Source organism: Anopheles funestus, chromosome X (genome assembly GCF_943734845.2).
Source record: "Anopheles funestus chromosome X, idAnoFuneDA-416_04, whole genome shotgun sequence".
Classification (NCBI taxonomy): Eukaryota; Metazoa; Arthropoda; class Insecta; order Diptera; family Culicidae; genus Anopheles; species Anopheles funestus.
In genome coordinates, this window is record NC_064597.1 from 10,913,023 (window position 1) to 10,933,975 (window position 20,953).

Below are 20,953 nucleotides of genomic sequence, written 5' to 3' on the forward strand. Positions count from 1 at the left end.
GATCTTTATTCTGTCAATCAGCAGAACGAAGAGAATCTCTCTTGTCTACTGAAAAAGTTTCATTAGCTTATGCTGAGCCTTATATTTCCAAAATTTTACAGAGACAAAATATTGTCTCCCTAGAGAAAATTTGACCAAGAATTCTTTGACGAAGAGAAAAGAACATAAATAAAACATTTTCGTTAAAAACGATTGAAACTTTCATGAAGGAAAACGAAGCTCCTGAATATCGGTGGAGTTTGTCGGGATTACCTAAAAGTTGTAAGAATTTTAGACTATTTAAGAGAAGACATTTTTTGAGGCGAATGAAGCTTAGATATCAGAACCTTTTCAAATTAAATCATTTAACTAAATGCCACATGATCGAATCTGTCACCAAACCGTTAAGCGTCTGCGATGGGTTAAGAAACGCTGACACTAGGCTGTATCGAACTTAATTAAAGGCAATTTAAAGTAGAATTATAAAAAAGAACAAATTTAGTTGTAAGCAATGTTTAGGTATATAGGACGAATTATAAAAAAATAAATCAAGGTTAATTTGAAGCCTCATCGAAGAGGTTAGAACTCGTCGTCCTGACTCATTCTTGTTTTCGAACCGCCGACTTTCATCCGAAATACTTTCCTGACCGCCACGAGGCAAGGACCATGCCTATTTAAAGCGTTTTCCTACTAATGACAACAACAGCCCCATATACGCCTACATTTTCCACGCCAAAAATGTAAGACCGGATTTAAGAGAGGAGAGGAGAGGAGCGAAGAGTTTTTTTTCATTCGTGTCTCCAGCAGAAGCGAAGAGAGTGCGAAATATATGATCGGGCCGACCCCGCTTCGGCAATTATCGTTGTGTGGGTGTGTCGTGATAACGAAGCAGGAAGCGATAACGATCATTAGGAAAGGAGAAATTGTGATCGCAGTATCGATCGGTCAGCAATAGGTTAAAGTTATGAAAGAAAAGCACGCGGTACATTGACAATTTAGCAAAGCGTTGGTTTTTTTTATGAAAACAGTGATATCCTTTTTTTGAGTATATATTAGATATTAAGTGAAAAAGTGCAGATTTGTTGGTGGTTAAATTATTGCCGGCGTCGGCTTGAGTTTGTGGTAGCGTCACCTCTCCGTGAAGCTTGTTACCAAGTGTAAGTGAATAAAGAATGCCATTGTTTAAATGAAAAAAGGCCCAAAAATCATAAACAGTATTGTTTTTCTAAAGTAAATGCTAAATTTGATTTGCTCATTGCATTTTAAATCGATTTGATTTTCCTTTTTGTAAGGAAAACACTGTGTAAAGTTTGAAAAAACGATTGAAAATAGCGAAAGACGCTTAGAGTGCGTTTACCTTTTGTATGAACTCTTTTGTGATTGACTAATCCTCCATTGCAGTTTCGGAGCTAACGGTTTCGTGTTAAGTCGTGGTTAGTGGCGATAACACGATTTGTTCTATCTTTCGTGATTTGTTATCGTTGTGTGCGTGAGAGTAAGGAAATTTACAATCAAGTGCGTGTATTAATTATTGCAAATTATTTGTTTTGTGGAGTGAATTTTGTCAACGAGATGAAACCATGGCATAAACGTGCTCGGCTAATTCATAAAATTTCGAAAAAATATTAAAAAAAAACTTTTGGTAAATGTTGTGAAAAGTGCACAGAAAAAAAAAGTGGAAGTGTTGGTTGTTTTTTGGTGAAAAAAAGTGTCCATTTTGTAATATTTATTTCTCAATGAGCTTAGTGTTTATTTTGTGAAATTATTTATTAAGAAATGTGGCTATTTTAGGCCTCATTTTTTTAGTGGTGTTTAGCATTTAGCGCATTGAAGTGTGTATGTGTGTGGCTTTGTGCATAGAAAAAAGGAAATATTTGTTTTTTAATGAAAAAAAGTGATGTACTTTTCTCAATGAGCTTTATTTTAAAATGTGTATTTGTGTTAAATGTGTTGTGTATTTAAAAATGTGATCATTATAGGCGAGTGTTGTGTTTTAAAATGTGCCAAAGAGCATTGAAATGTGTACATGCTTTTGTGTAAAGAAAAAAAATGCAAGTGTTAGTTGTTTTTGGGTGAAAAAAAAGTTATGTCCATGAAATCGTGTATTAAAAAAATATTGCCATTGTTAGTGAATATTGTGTTTTTAATGTGCGAAAGTGTATTGAAGTATGTATATAAAAAAATGGAAAAGAAAATACTAGTGTATAAAACAAAAATGACCGCGAAGAAGCATCTTCTGAAGTAAATACTTTCCTGAGGTTTTTGGGAAGGAAAGTATCCTGCTTATAAACGATCGTTTAGCTGGGTAAGTAAACTACATTGAATTACTAAACATTTTTTAGAAAAAAACCATTACTTTTTCATGAACGAAAATTAAGTTCCTACGAAAGTGGAGTTTATTGCGATTTTCCAAAAGTTGTAATAATTTTAGACTATACAAGAAAGGCGATTTTTTTGGGCGAACGCGCCAAAGCTTATATGTATCTGATATAATTCGCCGAATTAATTACAATATAGGGTCGACCGGTGGTGCAAGTGATAAACGGCGGCGGTCCACACGGCCGGACCGGGTTCAAATCCCATCCGAACCGTTCCCCCGTAGCAAAGGCTGACTATCCGGCTACGTGGTAAAAATAAGTCTAGTAAGCCAGAAATGACCGGCGTGACCTTAGAGGTCGTTAAAAGCCAAGAAGAAGAAGAAGTATTATATAATATTAAAAAATATTTGTTTGTTTGGTTGTTTTTTTTATACATTTTTATTTATTTATTTATTTATTTATTTTTTAATCATTTGTTTGTTTATTTATTTATTTACTTATTTATTTTTTCGGGCGGGTCGGTGGTATATGTGTTAAACGGCGCCGGCCCACACGGCAGGACTGGTGTTCACATCCTATCCGGACCGTCTTCTCGTAGCAAGAAGTGACTATCCGGCTACGTGGTAAAATATGTCTTGATACGGCCAGGACGTTCTAACCGAGCAAAAAAAGGCGATTTTTTGGGGTGAATGAAGCATATATGTATCTGACATATAATTCGCCGAATTAATTACTATATAGGACCGATCTTCATTCTGTCAATCAGTCTATCGAAGAGAATAACTCCTGTAAACTGAAAGAGTCTCATAAGAAGATTATGATGGTTGTGAAGCTAAGCCCCCACGCTACCGTAACGAAGTAACCATAATCTATCAATGAGCTCTGTATGCTGGGCGATATTGAGAAAAGTTTGCCTTGTATCTCCAATATTGAGAAGAGTGGTCTTGTAATATTGGGTATTTAAACCATACCCAATATTGTCTCCAGAGAGTAAATTTGAGCAAGAATTCTTTGTCTCTTTTGGTAAATATCTCTTAAAACTATTATTGATTTTTCTATCCAATTACTGAAAACATTGGACTGGATATGAATTTAACCGGAATATGTAAAGCACACATTCCACACCTTGAAAGTGAACGCTTTGCAGTTAATCAGCACTTAATCGGTAATCCAAATGTAGTCCCCCATCTCGTGTGTCTACACACGAGAACATCTTACTCGGTGCATCAAAATCACCCAACATACGGGATGCCCTTCATTCACCGCATCGGTTTGAGCATGGTTCCACCAGATGTGGTGGATAAGAAGGAGTACACGGTACATCAACCGTCATCGTGATCGAGCCGGCATTTACACGTCTCCGTCTTTTCCATTGGAACCGGTGATTGGTGTGTGCCCCACGGGACGAAGGTACGGCATGCTACTACGGATTCCAATAAAATGCATTCTTCGCATGCTCACCGTGGCGTCTTCGTCGGTTTGCATGCTCGTGGCAGTTACCTATTACCTTGCTTTTCGTTCAGATTCATTCTTCGTGTTTCGATGTTTCGCATGCTGGAAGTGGGTTTAATTCTATTTAGGGCAGGTATTCGGATCACACCTTTGGATGACATTTGTATTCATCGTGTGTACCCATGCGGAGTGCAGAGTTGAGCCCGAGCTAGATATGGTTGATGTATATTGAAAAAAAAAGATAATCGTGGGATTGGCTTAATGGAATTAAAGCCAGAAATCAAGATTTAGTAAATAAGACATTATCGTTACATGCAGAACGCCTTCACAGGAAAGCATGCTTGATTGATAACTCTATTCATTAGATAAAACTTAACTCCATTGATTAGATTAGCATGTAGTTTTAAGCTACATTTATTGAAATTAACGATGCCTCACGACTCCGCTGGAAAAAAATATTTCCAATTGTTGAGGTTTGGTCAACATTTTTAAAACGCATTTTCCGAATGTTTTATGTTAATTAAAAAAAAATTCTTCGTTAAATTACAAGAAGCTTCCCAGCTTTATATTTTTCTCAAAAATTTAATTATTTAACCATCAGTATAATTAACGAAAAAAAGCATTTAAAAACTGATTAACGATGTGTGTAGTAAAAGTTTAAAATAATTAAACACTTTGCATTTAATCAGACATCAGGAATAATGCCTGTAGCATCGTTGTGAATAAAACTGTCGCTTTTCATAGCTATTAAGCAGCAAGAAGATTAAATAGCGTCAAAGTTTTGAACAAGTGTAAGTCTTCGCATAGCATGCTTGATTCTTACATGGTTCTTGGTTCGATTGAAACTACACGATTCACGGAACGCAACTGAAGAAGCCTAAACGTTGCTACTGGCAGCACCCAATTCAATAAAGAACCTTAAATGTCAAAGGTCTTGCTAGAAGCGAACGTACGAATCATCTCCCGGGACGTCTCGAACGTAGAGCCTTCGTGAGAAGTTGTCGTGCCGTGGGACCAAACCCCAGTTTAGGCTGCAGCAGTGAGCACCTGGGCTGGTGCAGACAGACTGGCAGCTGGAAAAGAAGGATTGGCAGATTCCATCCGACAACGGCACGATCGTCCTCCCTCCGAACACTGCCAGTCGGGAACGACCATTGGAAGGTCCTATAAATATCGCATCAGAACCAGTTGCCAGCATCCAGTGCATTCAAGGCATCCGAACAGCTTCTACGTCAATTCCTACCCGAATGTGTGTCTCGTAAGTTGTTCTAGCTTACTGTCAGAACTTCTCGCTCACCGTACCCGGCTCAGCTGTCAAACTGGTTCTACTGATCAACCGTCGCTGTCAGTTATCATGTCGATCAAGGTGCTAGTGTTGTTTGGAGTGATGCTGAGTGTGTGTGTGGTTTGTCTGCATGCGGCACCGCAGGCAGAGAAATATGAAGCTGTAAGTAGTACACCAAGTGATGTGTGAAACATTATAAGTAGTATAGTAACATTATAAGTAGTAGTGTAGTGTTTACTATAAAACAGTGGACAGATTCTTTCATTTCATAAATGAAGAGGAGTTAGTGAACTCCTAATGATCATCTGAACGGAATTGTGCAAATATAGGGTATCCCGCAATTTTTTGACACGTTCCCAAGGTTTTTTTGAACGCGTTCCAGAGATTTTTGATTTCGTCCCAAAATCCCCCATCCCGGGAGATGATACGAATTCAAAAATGTCTGAGACGCGTTCAAAAGATTCTGGAACGAATTCAAAAATTTCTGGGACGCGTTCAAAAGATTGTGGAACGAATTCAAAACTTTCTGGGACGCGTTCAAAAGATTCCGGAACGAATTCAAAACTTTCTGGGACGCTTTCAAAAGATTGTGGGACGAAACCAAAAATATCTGGGAAAGTGTCAAAAAATTGCGGAGATACCCTATACCAAACTAGAGTTTTGATTCATACTCGATTTTTTCCTCCTGTAGTACGAGTACAAGTACGAGGTGAAGGACCCCGAGAAGCAGCTATTTTTTGACAAAAACGAAGCAGGAGATACAGCTGGCAAGGTATGTGTGGTGATGTGTTTTGTCCTGACAGCTTAGTAAGACAATCGTATACTTGATTTTTTACCAGGTAACGGGACGATACTCCGTGTGGTTGCCAGACGGTCGCCTCATGACTATTAAGTACATCGTGGACAAGGAGGGTGGCTTCCAGCCGGAAGTCGATTTCCAGGACAATGCGAACCCACTCTCCGGTTAGTGACGATCGTTCCTTCATTTCGATACTATCAACCCTCGCCCCACAAAACCTCGTGTCGTGACGCTTGAAACGGATTGGTACTTGGATTCTACCTGGATTCTACCGGCTTACTGTAAGACGGTAGAAGGAGAGCATTTTAATTTATACTGTGAGTCGCTACGTTCACTATCGAACTAGATGTATAGGATATTGTAAATAAAGTTACCTTCTTAGTCGATCTGCCTGCAAGGTGTATAATGTTTCTCTCTTGCTCAATATTGTGTAGTTTATACAGTAAAACCCGAAAATTAATATCTGTCAGATAAGAGTTGGAGAACTAGACTATTTCCAGTTTTCTGCCTTTTATTTTTCATGTTATTTCAGCAAAGTTTGTTTAATCATAAAGTCATCAAAGCTTAGGTCTCTCCAATGGGGAAATTCTGAAAGGTTAATGCAGTCGCCTGTACCTTCCAACATTCGATAATATCTATTTCTAATTTAATTGTTCTGTACTAACCACCGGGCTACCCGGTGATGCATGTGATAAACGGCGCCGGTTCCACACGACAGGACCGGGGATCAAGTCTCACCCGGACTGAAACACCCGTAGCCAAGGACTGACTATCTGACTACGTGGTAAAAATAAATTTAGTAAGTCAGAAATAGACGACCAAGACCTCTTGAGCTTATAGTGTCACAAAAGACCAAGAACAAAGTGATCAAAAATCTCTCCATATGGAAAATCCGAAAAGTTTATATGACCTGCAATCGATCTTATCTGTTTGTAACCGTGCAAATAGACGTAGAGCGAAGCTTCTCGCCGCGACATACAAGCAAACTCATTTTTCGGCTATTTCACACGAGTTTTCTGATCAACTAATGTCCCGTACTAATAACTTATAGGTTGTACTCTAGCTCATATCGAACGTACTGATTTTTGGGATCATTTGTAATGCGTGGATAGCCTCCGATGAGTGCATCTTGGGCGCCGATGTACAGCGAGTTGTAAATTTTCCAGTACACATCGCGCACCTTCCGGGCCGGATGGAACAATCCCTGCAGCGTGTACTGCAGTATCTTGATCGGACCGAGCGCTACCCGCAGACCCTCGACCGCATCCATGAACGCCTGCACCAGATGGGGCGATGTTTCGAATATGTTCGGCCACACGTAGTTCAGCAGATGGATGAGCGCATCCTCACAACCGAACCCGTAAACACCGAGCGCCATGTGCTTGATCGCGGCACAGGCCGTCTGACGGTGGACTAGATCGCGATCCATCAGTGCGTCCTCCAGCAGCGGACAGACGGCGTAGATGTAATCCTTGCCCATCTCACCGATGTACTCGAACAGGAAGGACAGCGACTTGAGCACACCGTTCTGTACGTTCAGCTCCGGCACACGGTACTCGTTCATGAGGGCGGGCAGCACGGTGAATGGGCGACACGTTTCCGCCACGATTGCGATAGCAACGGTCGTGCAGACTCGGTTCTGACGCTCCTGCACCTTCAGATTGTTGAGCAGCGTCGCCAGCACATCGTGTGGACCGATTGCTTTTGCAATGTAACCGAACGTGTTCACCGTGGCACGACGGATCGCTTTCTTGTGTGCCTTTAGCAACTCCAGCAGCTCGAAGCAGATGCGCATCCACTCGCGAGCGGACACGTACTCCGGTCCACGATCCGCAATGCGTCCCACCAGATCGATGCAGTTCTCCTGCACCTTCTCATGTCGGTTCTTCAGGATGGGAGTCAGCCGGGGCAACAGATCCTTGATCGGCGGTGTCATCTTCGTCATACCGATCACGTTCACGATCGCCTTCAATGCGCCCAATATCGATCCGAGCACCTCCGGATATTCCTCGCCGAGGTACTCGTAAAGTACGACCCCGAGATGACCCATCAACTTCTCCTCCTGACACGTTTTCATCACCACAGCAATGCGCGAGATCAGATCGGCTGCCTGTTGGCGAACCTTGGCCGATTTGTTGTTGAGTCGCCAGAGGATAGTACCGCAGATTTGTGGTAGATACGGCTTGACGCGCTTGCTCAATTGATTCACAATCGTTCCGAACCCGTTCAACATCACCACATCTTCGGTCGTTTGCTCCTGGAACGCGTAAAGTATGCCATCGATTAGCTGCTCCTCGAGACGCGAATCAATATCGGCTGCACCGAGGTTCGCCATAATCTTTTCGATCGTTTCCATCACCATCTTGCGGTACTGCTCGTTCTCATCCTTCAGATCATCCACCACACGATTGATGATCTCGGATGCACCGACCTTGTTCGCAATTTCGACCGTTGTGTCGACCAATTGCCGATAGTTGCGTCGGTCCAGTGCCATACGATGGTTCCAGAAATGTTTAAAGAAATGCGGCAAGATCTCCTCCTTGATGTACTGTGCCTCGACACCGTCCGTTGCGCAGCACTGCTTCACCACCTTCAGCACAATCTTCTTCATCTCCTCGTCCGGTGACTGGAACTCGCGGATCAGAATCAACATCACCTCACGCGTGTAATAGTTCGCGTATTCTGCATCCATCAGCGGAATAAGATATCCAATAGCCTTCAGGAAGGCTGCCAAACCCTTGCCACGATGCGTCCTGATGCCCTTCCACAGCGGCTTCAGTACCGAATCAAACGATTCAATGCCGTACGGTGTGGCCGCTTCGGCCAATGCGGCCAACGCCAGTGCCGTAATAGTGCGCACCTTTTGCTGTTCGTCCACCAAACCATGCTCGATGATTTCGACCAGAGACTTCAGATGGGGCAAGATAGCGCAGCCCATCAGAATAGCTATCTGCTGCACGATTTTGATGCCGGTGTGACGCGCCTGCCACGATTTTTTGCTCTTGCAGACCGCCTTCAAGAACGGCAGCAGTGACGGAATGCCCAGTGCAGAAGCAACGACTGCAAATGCACGGGCCGTCGTATTACGCACGTACTCATCGATGTTGTCGATGTCGGGACGCATCGTCGAGATCATAGTGGCAAGTCCGGCCGCTTTTGCTAGGTTAGAAATGATTTCACGACCTTCCACGCGCGCGTAGTAATCCTCGTCGATCAGCAGTGGTTCGATCACAACCAGAATCTTGTGCACGTACGGACGGACCAGATCGTCCAGTTTGTACAGAATACGATCGATAACCTTCACCAGCAGATGTCGCTCCTGGTCCTCGAGTGTGGGGCTCATCAGCAGCGGCAGGATCTGGTTAAACAGGGGTCCCGCACCGAACTCGCGCGATTTGTCCGTAATCTGTCTGAGTGCCGCTTTGCGCATTGGAGGCGTGCCGTTCTTGATCTTCAACAAGAGCTTCATGATTTTGCGCTCCTTCTGCTCCTCCGGACTGAGCGAGTCTTCGTCCACCTCGACCAGCAGCTTATCGAAGTACTGTGCGTCCTCCGGCTTCATGAAGGGCAGATTTCCTTTTGGCTGGTTGTCCACGAACTTGGCCGATTTGTCCTCCGTTTGGATGAAAAAGGCGGCCGGTGTGCCGGCAATCGGAGTCGGTGTGGCAGTTAGCTTACGGGCCGGCGTTCGAATGGGAATGTAACCGGCCGGCGGGGGTAATATTTTGTATCCGGGCGGGAACATCACATCCAGCTCCTCGTCTGTAAACGGTCGGTTACGTTCGTCGATTTCCTTCTCCCAACGGTACGCTTGCAGTTGCTCCGGAGTCATGGAAGCAAGATGGCCCGGTGTCGGTGTTGCCATCGCCATTGCCTTGTGACCGACAGGCGTAGTTCCTCCTGGCGTGAGTAAGGGCGTTGCATGGCCTGGTGTCGTCGTACCGTGCGGCGTCGGTGTCATAGCAATCGATGGTGTCATGGCCGACGGGGTCGCATTGGACGGTGTTTCGTCCCAACGGGAACGGCGCTTCGAGGCGGGAGTGGTGGCATCGTGGAGCACCCCGTCGCTGGACACACGATCGGCACGGGGTGTTTCCGCCCACGAGTGTCCGGGTGTTTCACGTTCGGTTTTCGGCGTTTCATCCCATCGATTACGACGGGTTGACTTTTCTGCGGGCGTTTCCCGGCCTGGTGTGGTGGCTGCACCGGATATGTGAGCCGGTGTTGCATCCCAGATGCGCACGTTTGGAGTTGCACCGGGTGTTTCACTGCCTTTGTGTCCTGGTGTTTCGTCCCAGCGATGATCGGCAGGTGTTTTCTATAAAAATAATTAAAACAAGATGAAAGATGAACAATTTTGGCTACATTATGCAGCTCATAGCGGATCGCTCACTTACCTCAGCGTCCCACGTTGGAGTTGCTGGAACTGCGAGCTTTTTTGGTGCTACAAATTGCACATCGACTGCTTGATCCCACCTGCCACGCTTTTTCGCTTCAATCGGTGCCGGTTTCACTGCCTGTTCTGTCATATTAATTTTCAAAGATCCATTTTTCGCCTTTTCTTGGATTTTTTTGCGGAGCTGCACAAAGAAGAGAGAGAGATCGGCATCATTAGTCACTCACATTATACAAGGATATCGAAAATTTACAACTTACCTCCGCTTCTTCGCCTTTCAACATTTGCTCACGCATAATTTCCATATAAGAACGCGATCCGACATCTGGCGTTTTACCCCCTGGAAGTAGTTAATATGCGAAATACACATTCAAATTATCGATAGTGAACCTAGCTTAAACTTATACCATCGCCCAAATACATACCATCTGCGAACGGGTCTACTCGTTCTGGTGAAATGACTAATCTTCTCCGTTTTTGGCGATATTCATCTTCTTTTTCTGCAACCGTTGGTTTACGGCGTTCTGCAAATGGATCATAATCCTCGCCCTGTAAGCAAACGTTCGAAAGATTCGTTAATACCAACAAACTGTGTAAGACCTGCAACATCCGTCGTACCTGTCCCATCTCGTCCAGCAGCGCTGTTGGTGCCGTGTAGCCCATCGGACGATTGTTACGTCCGATGGGCATGCCTTCGTCCTCCTCATCGTCAATGTCATCATTTGGAGCGATCGATGTAACATATCCGTCGTATTTACTGCCCGTATCATCACCATCATAAAGCTCGCTATCGAAGTATCCTCTGTCGGCCAATCCTACCCCTTTATCCTTTACCGCTTCGGCGTTCAGCTCTTTCTTTTTTGCCTGCAAATCTCTGATATGAGACTCGATATCTACAACGGAACAAGATAATAGATATTTAGATCATCAGTTTCATTACACCGTTTCAGGCAGGTAAAGTTACAGTCCGGCAGCAGTTTCTTCAACATCCCTTAGATCCGCATCAAATCAAAACAAATAAACAAACAAATAAGGACGCCCAATGTTGGTAGGTCTACACACTGTCCACGTTCAGTAAAGTATTAATGGGAAGGGAAGAACCATTAAGCTGTATCTAGCAGCCCATGCAATATGTGAAATTCATAAATTGGACATGCCTACTGTATTTTGTTCTATGATTTTTATATTGCAATATGCCGCAATATGCGTGTTCCGGAACGATGACGAAGAAAGTGCACAAGGTGGCAGGACGCATCGGCACTAAAACGGGTGTAGCTTACCTTCGTGAGTTCTTGGATTGTTTTCCATTTTATTTTAAATATAACACTTTTAACTTATCAAACTATAAAACATGAAATATAAAATAAGTAATCACAAAAAACCTCGGAATTGTGTTCCAAGCTGTGTAGGGCTGCACGGTGATACACAGTCTGACAGTACACCTTTTACTCGTTGACAATGAGGCGAGCGGTAGCAATCAAATCAATTGCTAAAATCGGATGGATGGACACAAATATTTCGGTAGCAAAGCTGCCATCCTTTTTAAAATGTTAAAATGGAAGCTATTGAACATTCTCATTTTTACAATTGTTGGCCATTGAATGTGTTTCTGTAGAAACAAATTACCAAATGTGAAAACTAACCCAACTTTTGCTTCCACCTTATACACCGATGTTTGACAGCCAACGTGCGCCGCTGTATGTGAGTTATCCAACGTTTACAGTGCATACTCGAAGAGGCTAATGTAACCGTCGGATAATTCACATACAGCAACTCTCGTCAACTGTCAAACCAGTGTGACCAGAACTACCGATTTATCTGTATTCCTACCGATTTTTGATAAGCCTACCGATTCACAGACGAGCACCGTGAAACTACCGATTTTTCATGAGTTCTACCGAAAATCACTGATTTTTCTTAATATTACTGAAGAAGTCATAAATGTCATGAATGAAGTCAACAGACAATAAAAGACCGCAAATTTCTCTCGAGTTTTGTCTTTTTTTGTACCGCTGAGAAGGACAAAATTCACAACATTTCCACATTTCCTCACACGTTTTAGCTTACGCGAGAAGGCATACGTACGCAAGTATCTTGTTCGGAAAAGTGATGAAAATCGTGCGCTACCAAAGCCACCGCATTTGTTTTTCGAACAGTTTTATTAGTAAAATAGGAATGCGGTATAAACAAATAGACATGATAGACAAAATATACAAACTGACTGTTGGAAAAAGGCTCGCTTTCTCATCTCATATCACAGATCATTTGGCAACAGTTGCGTTTCACCCTCGGCGAGATGAATGAGCATCGCATATCACAGATCATTTGGCAACAGTTGCGTTTCACCCTCGGCCAGATGAATGAGCATCGCTTTGTACAGCAACAATATTCCAAGTTGCTTGCGCTTCTTCATTGGCCACGAAAGGCACGTCGAATAATAATCGCCCCGCTTCAGGTTAGTCAAATTTTGTAGCCCAAACGCGTCTATAATGGCGGCCTCACGTGTGTATGCCTCCGCCGGCATGATGTTGTGGAAGATGTGCAAACACACAACTCCCTTGCCAGCACACCAAATATCGATTATACGATTGAGCTTCCTGCTGTCAGCAGCGATTTGTTTGCGATTTAAAACCTTCCTGGTCTCGCAAAATTTGTTAACCTTTGTGACACATTCCTCTTCGCTACATCGAAACACAACTGTCTCTGCTGCAACCATCAAATCACCCACCTTTCGGTCACAATCGTCTTCCGACCGGCATTTCTTGTGATGGTAAAGCTTCATTGCATCGTACAGATGGCAGTAGGGTCGGCTACTTTTACCCTTACCGACGTAAAATACTGAGCTGAGGAAACGCTTCCATAGTTCGAGTGGCTCGAGAAGCGTTTGCTGTGCGGGCAGGTTGTTGCTTATGCGAGGATCAAGTAACAGATAAATAAAGCTCTTCTTTAGATGTCCCTCGCGGAAATTGCGAACCGCTTTAGCTGTGCTCGATTGAAATTCGGAGGCCATCTCCTGCTCCAGACACTGTTGCTCAACGATCCTTTTGAACATATCCTCTTTCCGTATCGTTGCCATCAACTCGACGGAGTAACCTAACAGAATAGCCGGTAAATATGTTAATGATTCGTGCAAAAATTAAATTAAACAAAAAGCTTACTTACATAGCTGGGTGTTCGAATCCGTCACAACGCCCGCGTTCCGGGCCAATCGTTCCGGATGGCGCTGGAATTTGACGAGCTTCCTTAGGTAAAGCTTTTTTGTACTTTTTGTAATTGGACCGGGAGCCTCACCGAAGGTGGTCAGTTCTGCACGCAATACATCCGTATCGTAATCCAGTGGAGGCAACGTAAGCGCGGTTGAAACACTAGTTAACGACGCAGTTCTTCCCGTTACTGATGGCGGATAGTTTAGTTTTTGTGCTGAGATAATTTCACGACCGTCTTCCGAGATCGCCCGAATCGACGCAGTGTTGGTCATTTTCTTCTCCCGAAACATCACACCCGCCTCATCGTCTGTGTGAATGTACTCTTCACTGATCTGTATGACGACTGTGTCCCCTGCCGCATCCAATTCTCCCTTACACTCGTCCAATTCAGGTACAGACGGATCATTTTCAGTTTTAGTTTCCAAACCTTCCAAGGTTGCCTCCGGATTGTTCATCTGGTCTGGTGCAGTCACGAACGTTTCGTCAATGATCGATTCCGCGTTCTCCGAGAAGCTGTTCAAAATCCTAGCGATGTCATCTAACCGTCGGCTTACTCGGGTTCTTTCCTTCATTTCCGTGATCTTTTCCCGCCAAGATTCTATGAAGGACGTTCTTCTACCCGTAGGCTCACTATCTCTTGCAAAGTTCTGCAAATTACCCTTGGTTAGTTCAAAAAGGTTCGTACTATTGGGAACTTCTACGGTACAATCTGGCTGCTGTTCAACTCGGTTCTCTGTGGCGGAGGGGAAAGATTCGTTGGAAGGCATAATGATCGCTTCTGCTGGTAGAATGTTTTCCACATTGCTATTGATGTCTTCGGAAAACAATGTTTTAAATCGATCCTTCCGCCGGTGCGTAATGTTCACGTAGTACGGACTGGTAGCGTCAAAATTGTAGTGAATTTTATTTGGGGTGAAGGCACGCTCTTCAAGCACCTTTAGGGAAGTTGCTGGATTAAGTAGAGTTGCCGGCAGCAAAAGATTGTTTTGATTCAGCTGCCGTTGCTGTTCGAGCAAGAGCTGTTGCCGCTTACGCTCCATCTTCTTTTCAAATACGTGGTTCTGTATCACCTCCAGCGCTTCGTAATGACCCTCGTCGATAGCATGCTGAATCGGTGTACGGCCTTCCTCGTCCTGTAGTTCCACATTGCCGCCCGCTTTCAGGAGCATTCGCAGGATTGTAACGCGCCCAAGATTGCAGGCCACATGAAGTGGGGTTAGCAACTGTTCGACCGTCGGCAGATTGGCGTCACCACCGTGCTCCAACATTAGCGCGGTGGCTGTTGCGGCAAACGATTCATCGTCCGCTCCGATCACTAGATGCATCGGTGCTACATCTTTGGCCAGCACGATCGTGTTCGGATTTGCACTGTGTTTAACGAGCAGTAGTTGCACGCCCGCAATGTTGGCATCTTCGATGGCGTCCAACATGCACAGCGCAAGATATTTCTCCGAACGCGACATAGCTTAGTGTTATCACTGTTTTCTTTTTAACAAACGCACACAAAACACCAACCAAACAAAATAACGGTAACGAAAATAACGAAAATGGCTGCTCTTATTTGGCTGCTACAAAAACGATAAATTCAAAATGACGGCGACCCAAAGTGGTTGTGCAAAGTGATCAGTGTGACCAGAACTACCGATTTATCTATATTCCTACCGATTTTTGATAAGCCTACCGATTCACAGACGAGCACCGTGAAACTTCCGATTTTTTTAAGAATCCTACCGAAAATCACAGATTGTCTACAGACAATCAAAAACTGCATATTTCTCCCGAGTTTTGGCCCGAGTTGTTACCGATTAATTTTTTAGCTTTCCTACCGATAACGAGGAAAACAATCTAGTCACACTGTGTCGAACATCGATGTATAAGGTGGAAGCAAAAGTTGGGTTAGTTTTCACATTTGGTAATTTGTTTCTACAGAAACACATTCAATGGCCAACAATTGTAAAAATGAGAATATATAATAGTTTCCATTTTAACATTTTAAACAGTATGGCAGCGTTGCTACCGAAATATTTGTGTCCATCCATCCGATTTTAGCAATTGATTTGATTGCTACCGCTCGCCTCATTGTCAACGAGTAAAAGGTGTACTGTCAGACTGTGTATCACCGTGCAGCCCTACACAGCTTGGAACACAATTCCGAGGTTTTTTGTGATTACTTATTTTATATTTCATGTTTTATAGTTTGATAAGTTAAAAGTGTTATATTTAAAATAAAATGGAAAACAATCCAAGAACTCACGAAGGTAAGCTACGCCCGTTTTAGTGCCGATGCGTCCTGCCACCTTGTGCACTTTCTTCGTCATCGTTCCGGAACACGCATATTGCGGCATATTGCAATATAAAAATCATAGAACAAAATACAGTAGGCATGTCCAATTTATGAATTTCACATATTGCATGGGCTGCTAGATACAGCTTAATGGTTCTTCCCTTCCCATTAATACTTTACTGAACGTGGACAGTGTGTAGACCTACCAACATTGGGCGTCCTTATTTGTTTGTTTATTTGTTTTGATTTGATGCGGATCTAAGGGATGTTGAAGAAACTGCTGCCGGACTGTAACTTTACCTGCCTGAAACGGTGTAATGAAACTGATAAGCTAAATATCTATTATTTTGTTCCGTTGTAGATATCGAGTCTCATATCAGAGATTTGCAGGCAAAAAAGAAAGAGCTGAACGCCGAAGCGGTAAAGGATAAAGGGGTAGGTTTGGCCGACAGAGGATACTTCGATAGCGAGCTTTATGATGGTGATGATACGGGCAGTAAATACGACGGATATGTTACATCGATCGCTCCAAATGATGACATTGACGATGAGGAGGACGAAGGCATGCCCATCGGACGTAACAATCGTCCGATGGGCTACACGGCACCAACAGCGCTGCTGGACGAGATGGGACAGGTAAGATGGCTGTTACAGGTCTTACACAGTTTGTTGGTATTAACGAATCTTTCGAACGTTTGCTTACAGGGCGAGGATTATGATCCATTTGCAGAACGCCGTAAACCAACGGTTGCAGAAAAAGAGGATGAATATCGCCAAAAACGGAGAAGATTAGTCATTTCACCAGAACGAGTAGACCCGTTCGCAGATGGTATGTATATGGGCGATGGTATAAGTTTAAGCTAGGTTCACTATCGATAATTTCAATGTGTATTTCGCATAATAACTACTTCCAGGGGGTAAAACGCCAGATGTCGGATCGCGTTCTTATATGGAAATTATGCGTGAGCAAATGTTGAAAGGCGAAGAAGCGGAGGTAAGTTGTAAATTTTCGATATCCTTGTATAACCTAAGTGACTAATGGTTCCGATCTCTCTCTCTTCTTTGTGCAGCTTCGCAAAAAAATCCAAGAAAAGGCGAAAAATGGATCTTTGAAAATTAATATGACAGAACAGGCGGTGAAACCGGCACCGATTGAAGCGAAAAAGCGTGGCAGGTGGGATCAAGCAGTCGATGTGCAATTTGTAGCACCAAAAAAGCTCGCAGTTCCAGCAACTCCAACGTGGGACGCTGAGGTAAGTGAGCGATCCGCTATGAGCTGCATTTTGTAGCCAAAATTGTCCATCTTTCATCTTGTTTTAATTATTTTTATAGAAAACACCTGCCGATCATCGCTGGGACGAAACACCGGGACACAAAGGCAGTGAAACACCCGGTGCAACTCCAAACGTGCGCATCTGGGATGCAACACCGGCTCACATATCCGGTGCAGCCACCACACCAGGCCGGGAAACGCCCGCAGAAAAGTCAACCCGTCGTAATCGATGGGATGAAACGCCGAAAACCGAACGTGAAACACCCGGACACTCGTGGGCGGAAACACCCCGTGCCGATCGTGTGTCCAGCGACGGGGTGCTCCTCGATGCCACCACTCCCGCCTCGAAGCGCCGTTCCCGTTGGGACGAAACACCGTCCAATGCGACCCCGTCGGCCATGACACCATCGATTGCTATGACACCGACGCCGCACGGTACGACGACACCAGGCCATGCAACGCCCTTACTCACGCCAGGAGGAACTACGCCTGTCGGTCACAAGGCAATGGCGATGGCAACACCAACACCGGGCCATCTTGCTTCCATGACTCCGGAGCAACTGCAAGCGTACCGTTGGGAGAAGGAAATCGACGAACGTAACCGACCGTTTACAGACGAGGAGCTGGATGTGATGTTCCCGCCCGGATACAAAATATTACCCCCACCGGCCGGTTACATTCCCATTCGAACGCCGGCGCGTAAGCTAACTGCCACACCGACTCCGATTGCCGGCACACCGGCCGCCTTTTTCATCCAAACGGAGGACAAATCGGCCAAGTTCGTGGACAACCAGCCAAAAGGAAATCTGCCCTTCATGAAGCCGGAGGACGCGCAGTACTTCGATAAGCTGCTGGTCGAGGTGGACGAAGACTCGCTCAGTCCGGAGGAGCAGAAGGAGCGCAAAATCATGAAGCTCTTGTTGAAGATCAAGAACGGTACGCCTCCGATGCGCAAAGCAGCGCTCCGACAGATTACGGACAAATCGCGCGAATTCGGTGCGGGACCCCTGTTTAACCAGATCCTTCCGCTGCTGATGAGCCCCACACTCGAGGACCAGGAGCGACATCTGCTGGTGAAGGTTATCGATCGTATTCTGTACAAACTGGACGATTTGGTCCGACCGTACGTGCACAAGATTCTGGTTGTGATCGAACCACTGCTGATCGACGAGGATTACTACGCGCGCGTGGAAGGTCGTGAAATCATTTCTAACCTAGCAAAAGCGGCCGGACTTGCCACTATGATCTCGACGATGCGTCCCGACATCGACAACATCGATGAGTACGTGCGTAATACGACGGCCCGTGCATTTGCGGTCGTTGCTTCTGCACTGGGCATTCCGTCGTTGTTGCCGTTCTTGAAGGCGGTCTGCAAAAGCAAAAAATCGTGGCAGGCGCGTCACACCGGCATCAAAATCGTGCAGCAGATAGCTATTCTGATGGGCTGTGCTATCTTGCCCCATCTGAAGTCGCTGGTCGAAATCATCGAGCATGGTTTGGTGGACGAACAGCAAAAGGTGCGCACTATTACGGCACTGGCGTTGGCCGCATTGGCCGAGGCAGCAACACCGTACGGCATTGAATCGTTTGATTCGGTACTGAAGCCGCTGTGGAAGGGCATCAGGACGCATCGTGGCAAGGGTTTGGCAGCCTTCCTGAAGGCTATTGGATATCTTATTCCGCTGATGGATGCAGAATACGCGAACTACTACACGCGTGAGGTGATGTTGATTCTGATCCGCGAGTTCCAGTCACCGGACGAGGAGATGAAGAAGATTGTGCTGAAGGTGGTGAAGCAGTGCTGCGCAACGGACGGTGTCGAGGCACAGTACATCAAGGAGGAGATCTTGCCGCATTTCTTTAAACACTTCTGGAACCATCGTATGGCACTGGACCGACGCAACTATCGGCAATTGGTCGACACGACGGTCGAAATTGCGAATAAAGTCGGTGCATCCGAGATCATCAATCGTGTGGTGGATGATCTGAAGGACGAGAACGAGCAGTACCGCAAGATGGTGATGGAAACGATCGAAAAGATTATGGCGAACCTCGGTGCTGCCGATATTGATTCGCGTTTGGAGGAGCAGCTGATCGATGGCATACTTTACGCGTTCCAGGAGCAAACGACCGAAGATGTGGTGATGTTGAATGGGTTCGGAACGATTGTAAACCAACTGCGTAAGCGCGTCAAGCCGTATCTCCCACAAATCTGCGGTACTATCCTCTGGCGACTCAACAACAAATCGGCCAAGGTTCGCCAACAAGCAGCCGATCTGATCTCGCGTATTGCTGTGGTGATGAAAACGTGTCAGGAGGAGAAGTTGATGGGTCATCTCGGGGTCGTACTGTACGAGTACCTCGGCGAGGAATATCCGGAGGTGCTCGGATCGATATTGGGCGCTTTGAAGGCGATCGTGAACGTGATCGGTATGACGAAGATGACACCGCCGATCAAGGATCTGTTGCCTCGGCTGACTCCCATCCTGAAGAACCGACATGAGAAGGTGCAGGAGAACTGCATCGATCTGGTGGGACGCATTGCGGATCGTGGACCGGAGTACGTGTCCGCTCGCGAGTGGATGCGCATCTGCTTCGAGCTGCTGGAGTTGCTAAAGGCACACAAGAAAGCGATCCGTCGTGCTACGGTGAACACGTTCGGTTACATTGCAAAAGCAATCGGTCCACACGATGTGCTGGCGACGCTGCTCAACAATCTGAAGGTGCAGGAGCGTCAGAACCGAGTCTGCACGACCGTTGCTATTGCCATCGTGGCGGAAACGTGTCGCCCATTCACCGTGCTGCCCGCCCTCATGAACGAGTACCGTGTGCCGGAGCTGAACGTACAGAACGGTGTGCTCAAGTCGCTGTCCTTCCTGTTCGAGTACATCGGTGAGATGGGCAAGGATTACATCTACGCCGTCTGTCCGCTGCTGGAGGACGCACTGATGGATCGCGATCTAGTCCACCGTCAGACGGCCTGTGCCGCGATCAAGCACATGGCGCTCGGTGTTTATGGGTTCGGTTGTGAGGATGCGCTCATCCATCTGCTGAACTACGTGTGGCCGAACATATTCGAAACATCGCCCCATCTCGTGCAGGCGTTCATGGATGCGGTCGAGGGTCTGCGGGTAGCGCTCGGTCCGATCAAGATACTGCAGTACACGCTGCAGGGATTGTTCCATCCGGCCCGGAAGGTGCGCGATGTGTACTGGAAAATTTACAACTCGCTATACATCGGCGCCCAGGATGCGCTCATCGCGGGCTCTCCACGCATCATGAACGATCCCAAAAATCAGTACGTTCGATATGAGCTAGAGTACAATCTATAAGTAGGGGAATTTGCATTAGTTCAGCTAGCATGTAGGGTTTTTCTATTCAGTTTTGGCTAGCCGCACACTTTTTCCCGCTCTGCGCATTTGATTTGTATGTGCGGCTAGCCAAAACAGAATAGAAAAACCCTGGAAGATAGAATTAATTGTCATTGGATATCACATCACGTAAGCGAACTAAGTGTACAGAATTACAATTATTTTTCAAACCAAATCATTTCACAGTAGCCGCTTAGGCCACAGGACATTGATTACTATGTAAATGTTATTCTTTTATCTGTATTTATGACCTTTAGATCGTGCATTCGTTCCAAACATTCAATCATTGGCCCATCAAATTGTGCTTTATTTGAAAAAGTTCAAAGGGTTAGGAGTAAGCGTAAAAAGTATGTTTCATTAATGTACTTATAATCATGCAAATTCTAAAAATTTTATTTCATACCGCGGTTTAGTGAACTTTACATTTTTAGGTTTAGATACATCGTGTGAAACAACCGAAGAATTAGGCCGCGTTTAGTTTTACGAAAGGATTGGTCGAAAGGAACTACTGTCTATGGACAACAACCCCGAGCGATTGTGCATCTCACCAGAGGGCGCTGTAATCATGAAGTAGAAATATTAAACTATTT

The 20,953-nt window shown here is 45.2% G+C and overlaps 4 protein-coding genes across 4 annotated transcripts; 2 read left to right on the forward strand and 2 right to left on the reverse strand.

Moving 5' to 3' along the window:
• Positions 1 to 4,935: 4,935 nt before the first annotated feature.
• On the forward strand, positions 4,936 to 6,239 carry LOC125767941 (pro-resilin-like). The gene is made up of 3 exons (XM_049434931.1): positions 4,936 to 5,196; positions 5,726 to 5,806; positions 5,874 to 6,239. Exons 1-3 carry the CDS (start codon positions 5,104 to 5,106, stop codon positions 6,000 to 6,002), a joined length of 303 nt encoding a protein of 100 aa, XP_049290888.1. The 5' UTR covers positions 4,936 to 5,103; the 3' UTR covers positions 6,003 to 6,239.
• Positions 6,240 to 6,326: 87 nt separating this feature from the next.
• LOC125767796 (splicing factor 3B subunit 1-like) lies at positions 6,327 to 11,898 on the reverse strand. The gene is made up of 6 exons (XM_049434697.1): positions 11,510 to 11,898; positions 10,848 to 11,122; positions 10,655 to 10,778; positions 10,490 to 10,569; positions 10,231 to 10,413; positions 6,327 to 10,151 (listed from the first exon to the last, which is right to left on the reverse strand). Exons 1-6 carry the CDS (start codon positions 11,535 to 11,537, stop codon positions 6,879 to 6,881), a joined length of 3,963 nt encoding a protein of 1,320 aa, XP_049290654.1. The 5' UTR covers positions 11,538 to 11,898; the 3' UTR covers positions 6,327 to 6,878.
• Positions 11,899 to 12,076: 178 nt separating this feature from the next.
• Positions 12,077 to 15,134, reverse strand: LOC125767831 (uncharacterized). Its single transcript, XM_049434751.1, has 2 exons — positions 13,392 to 15,134; positions 12,077 to 13,322 (listed from the first exon to the last, which is right to left on the reverse strand). The coding sequence occupies exons 1-2, from the start codon at positions 14,896 to 14,898 to the stop codon at positions 12,544 to 12,546; spliced, it is 2,286 nt and encodes a 761-aa protein (XP_049290708.1). The 5' UTR covers positions 14,899 to 15,134; the 3' UTR covers positions 12,077 to 12,543.
• Positions 15,135 to 15,504: 370 nt separating this feature from the next.
• Positions 15,505 to 20,607, forward strand: LOC125767798 (splicing factor 3B subunit 1-like). Its single transcript, XM_049434711.1, has 6 exons — positions 15,505 to 15,693; positions 16,081 to 16,355; positions 16,425 to 16,548; positions 16,634 to 16,713; positions 16,790 to 16,972; positions 17,052 to 20,607. Exons 1-6 carry the CDS (start codon positions 15,666 to 15,668, stop codon positions 20,322 to 20,324), a joined length of 3,963 nt encoding a protein of 1,320 aa, XP_049290668.1. The 5' UTR covers positions 15,505 to 15,665; the 3' UTR covers positions 20,325 to 20,607.
• Positions 20,608 to 20,953: the final 346 nt, after the last annotated feature.

What these genes read in the sequence shown, in the direction of transcription:
- LOC125767796 (XM_049434697.1), bottom strand. Translation starts at nt 11,537, where the DNA reads ATGGAAAACAATCCAAGAACTCACGAAG. An exon ending in TGCTGGACGAGATGGGACAG is followed by an intron (nt 10,779 to 10,847) that starts GTACGACGGATG and finishes GTTTGCTTACAG; the next exon opens with GGCGAGGATTATGATCCATT. An exon ending in TGAAAGGCGAAGAAGCGGAG is followed by an intron (nt 10,414 to 10,489) that starts GTAAGTTGTAAA and finishes TTCTTTGTGCAG; the next exon opens with CTCCGCAAAAAAATCCAAGA.
- LOC125767831 (XM_049434751.1), bottom strand. Translation starts at nt 14,898, where the DNA reads ATGTCGCGTTCGGAGAAATATCTTGCGCTGTGCATGTTGGACGCCATC. An exon ending in GGATTCGAACACCCAGCTAT is followed by an intron (nt 13,323 to 13,391) that starts GTAAGTAAGCTT and finishes CTATTCTGTTAG; the next exon opens with GTTACTCCGTCGAGTTGATG.
- LOC125767798 (XM_049434711.1), top strand. Translation starts at nt 15,666, where the DNA reads ATGGAAAACAATCCAAGAACTCACGAAG. An exon ending in TGCTGGACGAGATGGGACAG is followed by an intron (nt 16,356 to 16,424) that starts GTAAGATGGCTG and finishes GTTTGCTTACAG; the next exon opens with GGCGAGGATTATGATCCATT. An exon ending in CTCCAACGTGGGACGCTGAG is followed by an intron (nt 16,973 to 17,051) that starts GTAAGTGAGCGA and finishes TTATTTTTATAG; the next exon opens with AAAACACCTGCCGATCATCG.
- LOC125767941 (XM_049434931.1), top strand. Translation starts at nt 5,104, where the DNA reads ATGTCGATCAAGGTGCTAGTGTTGTTTGGAGTGATGCTGAGTGTGTGT. An exon ending in AGGCAGAGAAATATGAAGCT is followed by an intron (nt 5,197 to 5,725) that starts GTAAGTAGTACA and finishes TTCCTCCTGTAG; the next exon opens with TACGAGTACAAGTACGAGGT. An exon ending in CAGGAGATACAGCTGGCAAG is followed by an intron (nt 5,807 to 5,873) that starts GTATGTGTGGTG and finishes ATTTTTTACCAG; the next exon opens with GTAACGGGACGATACTCCGT.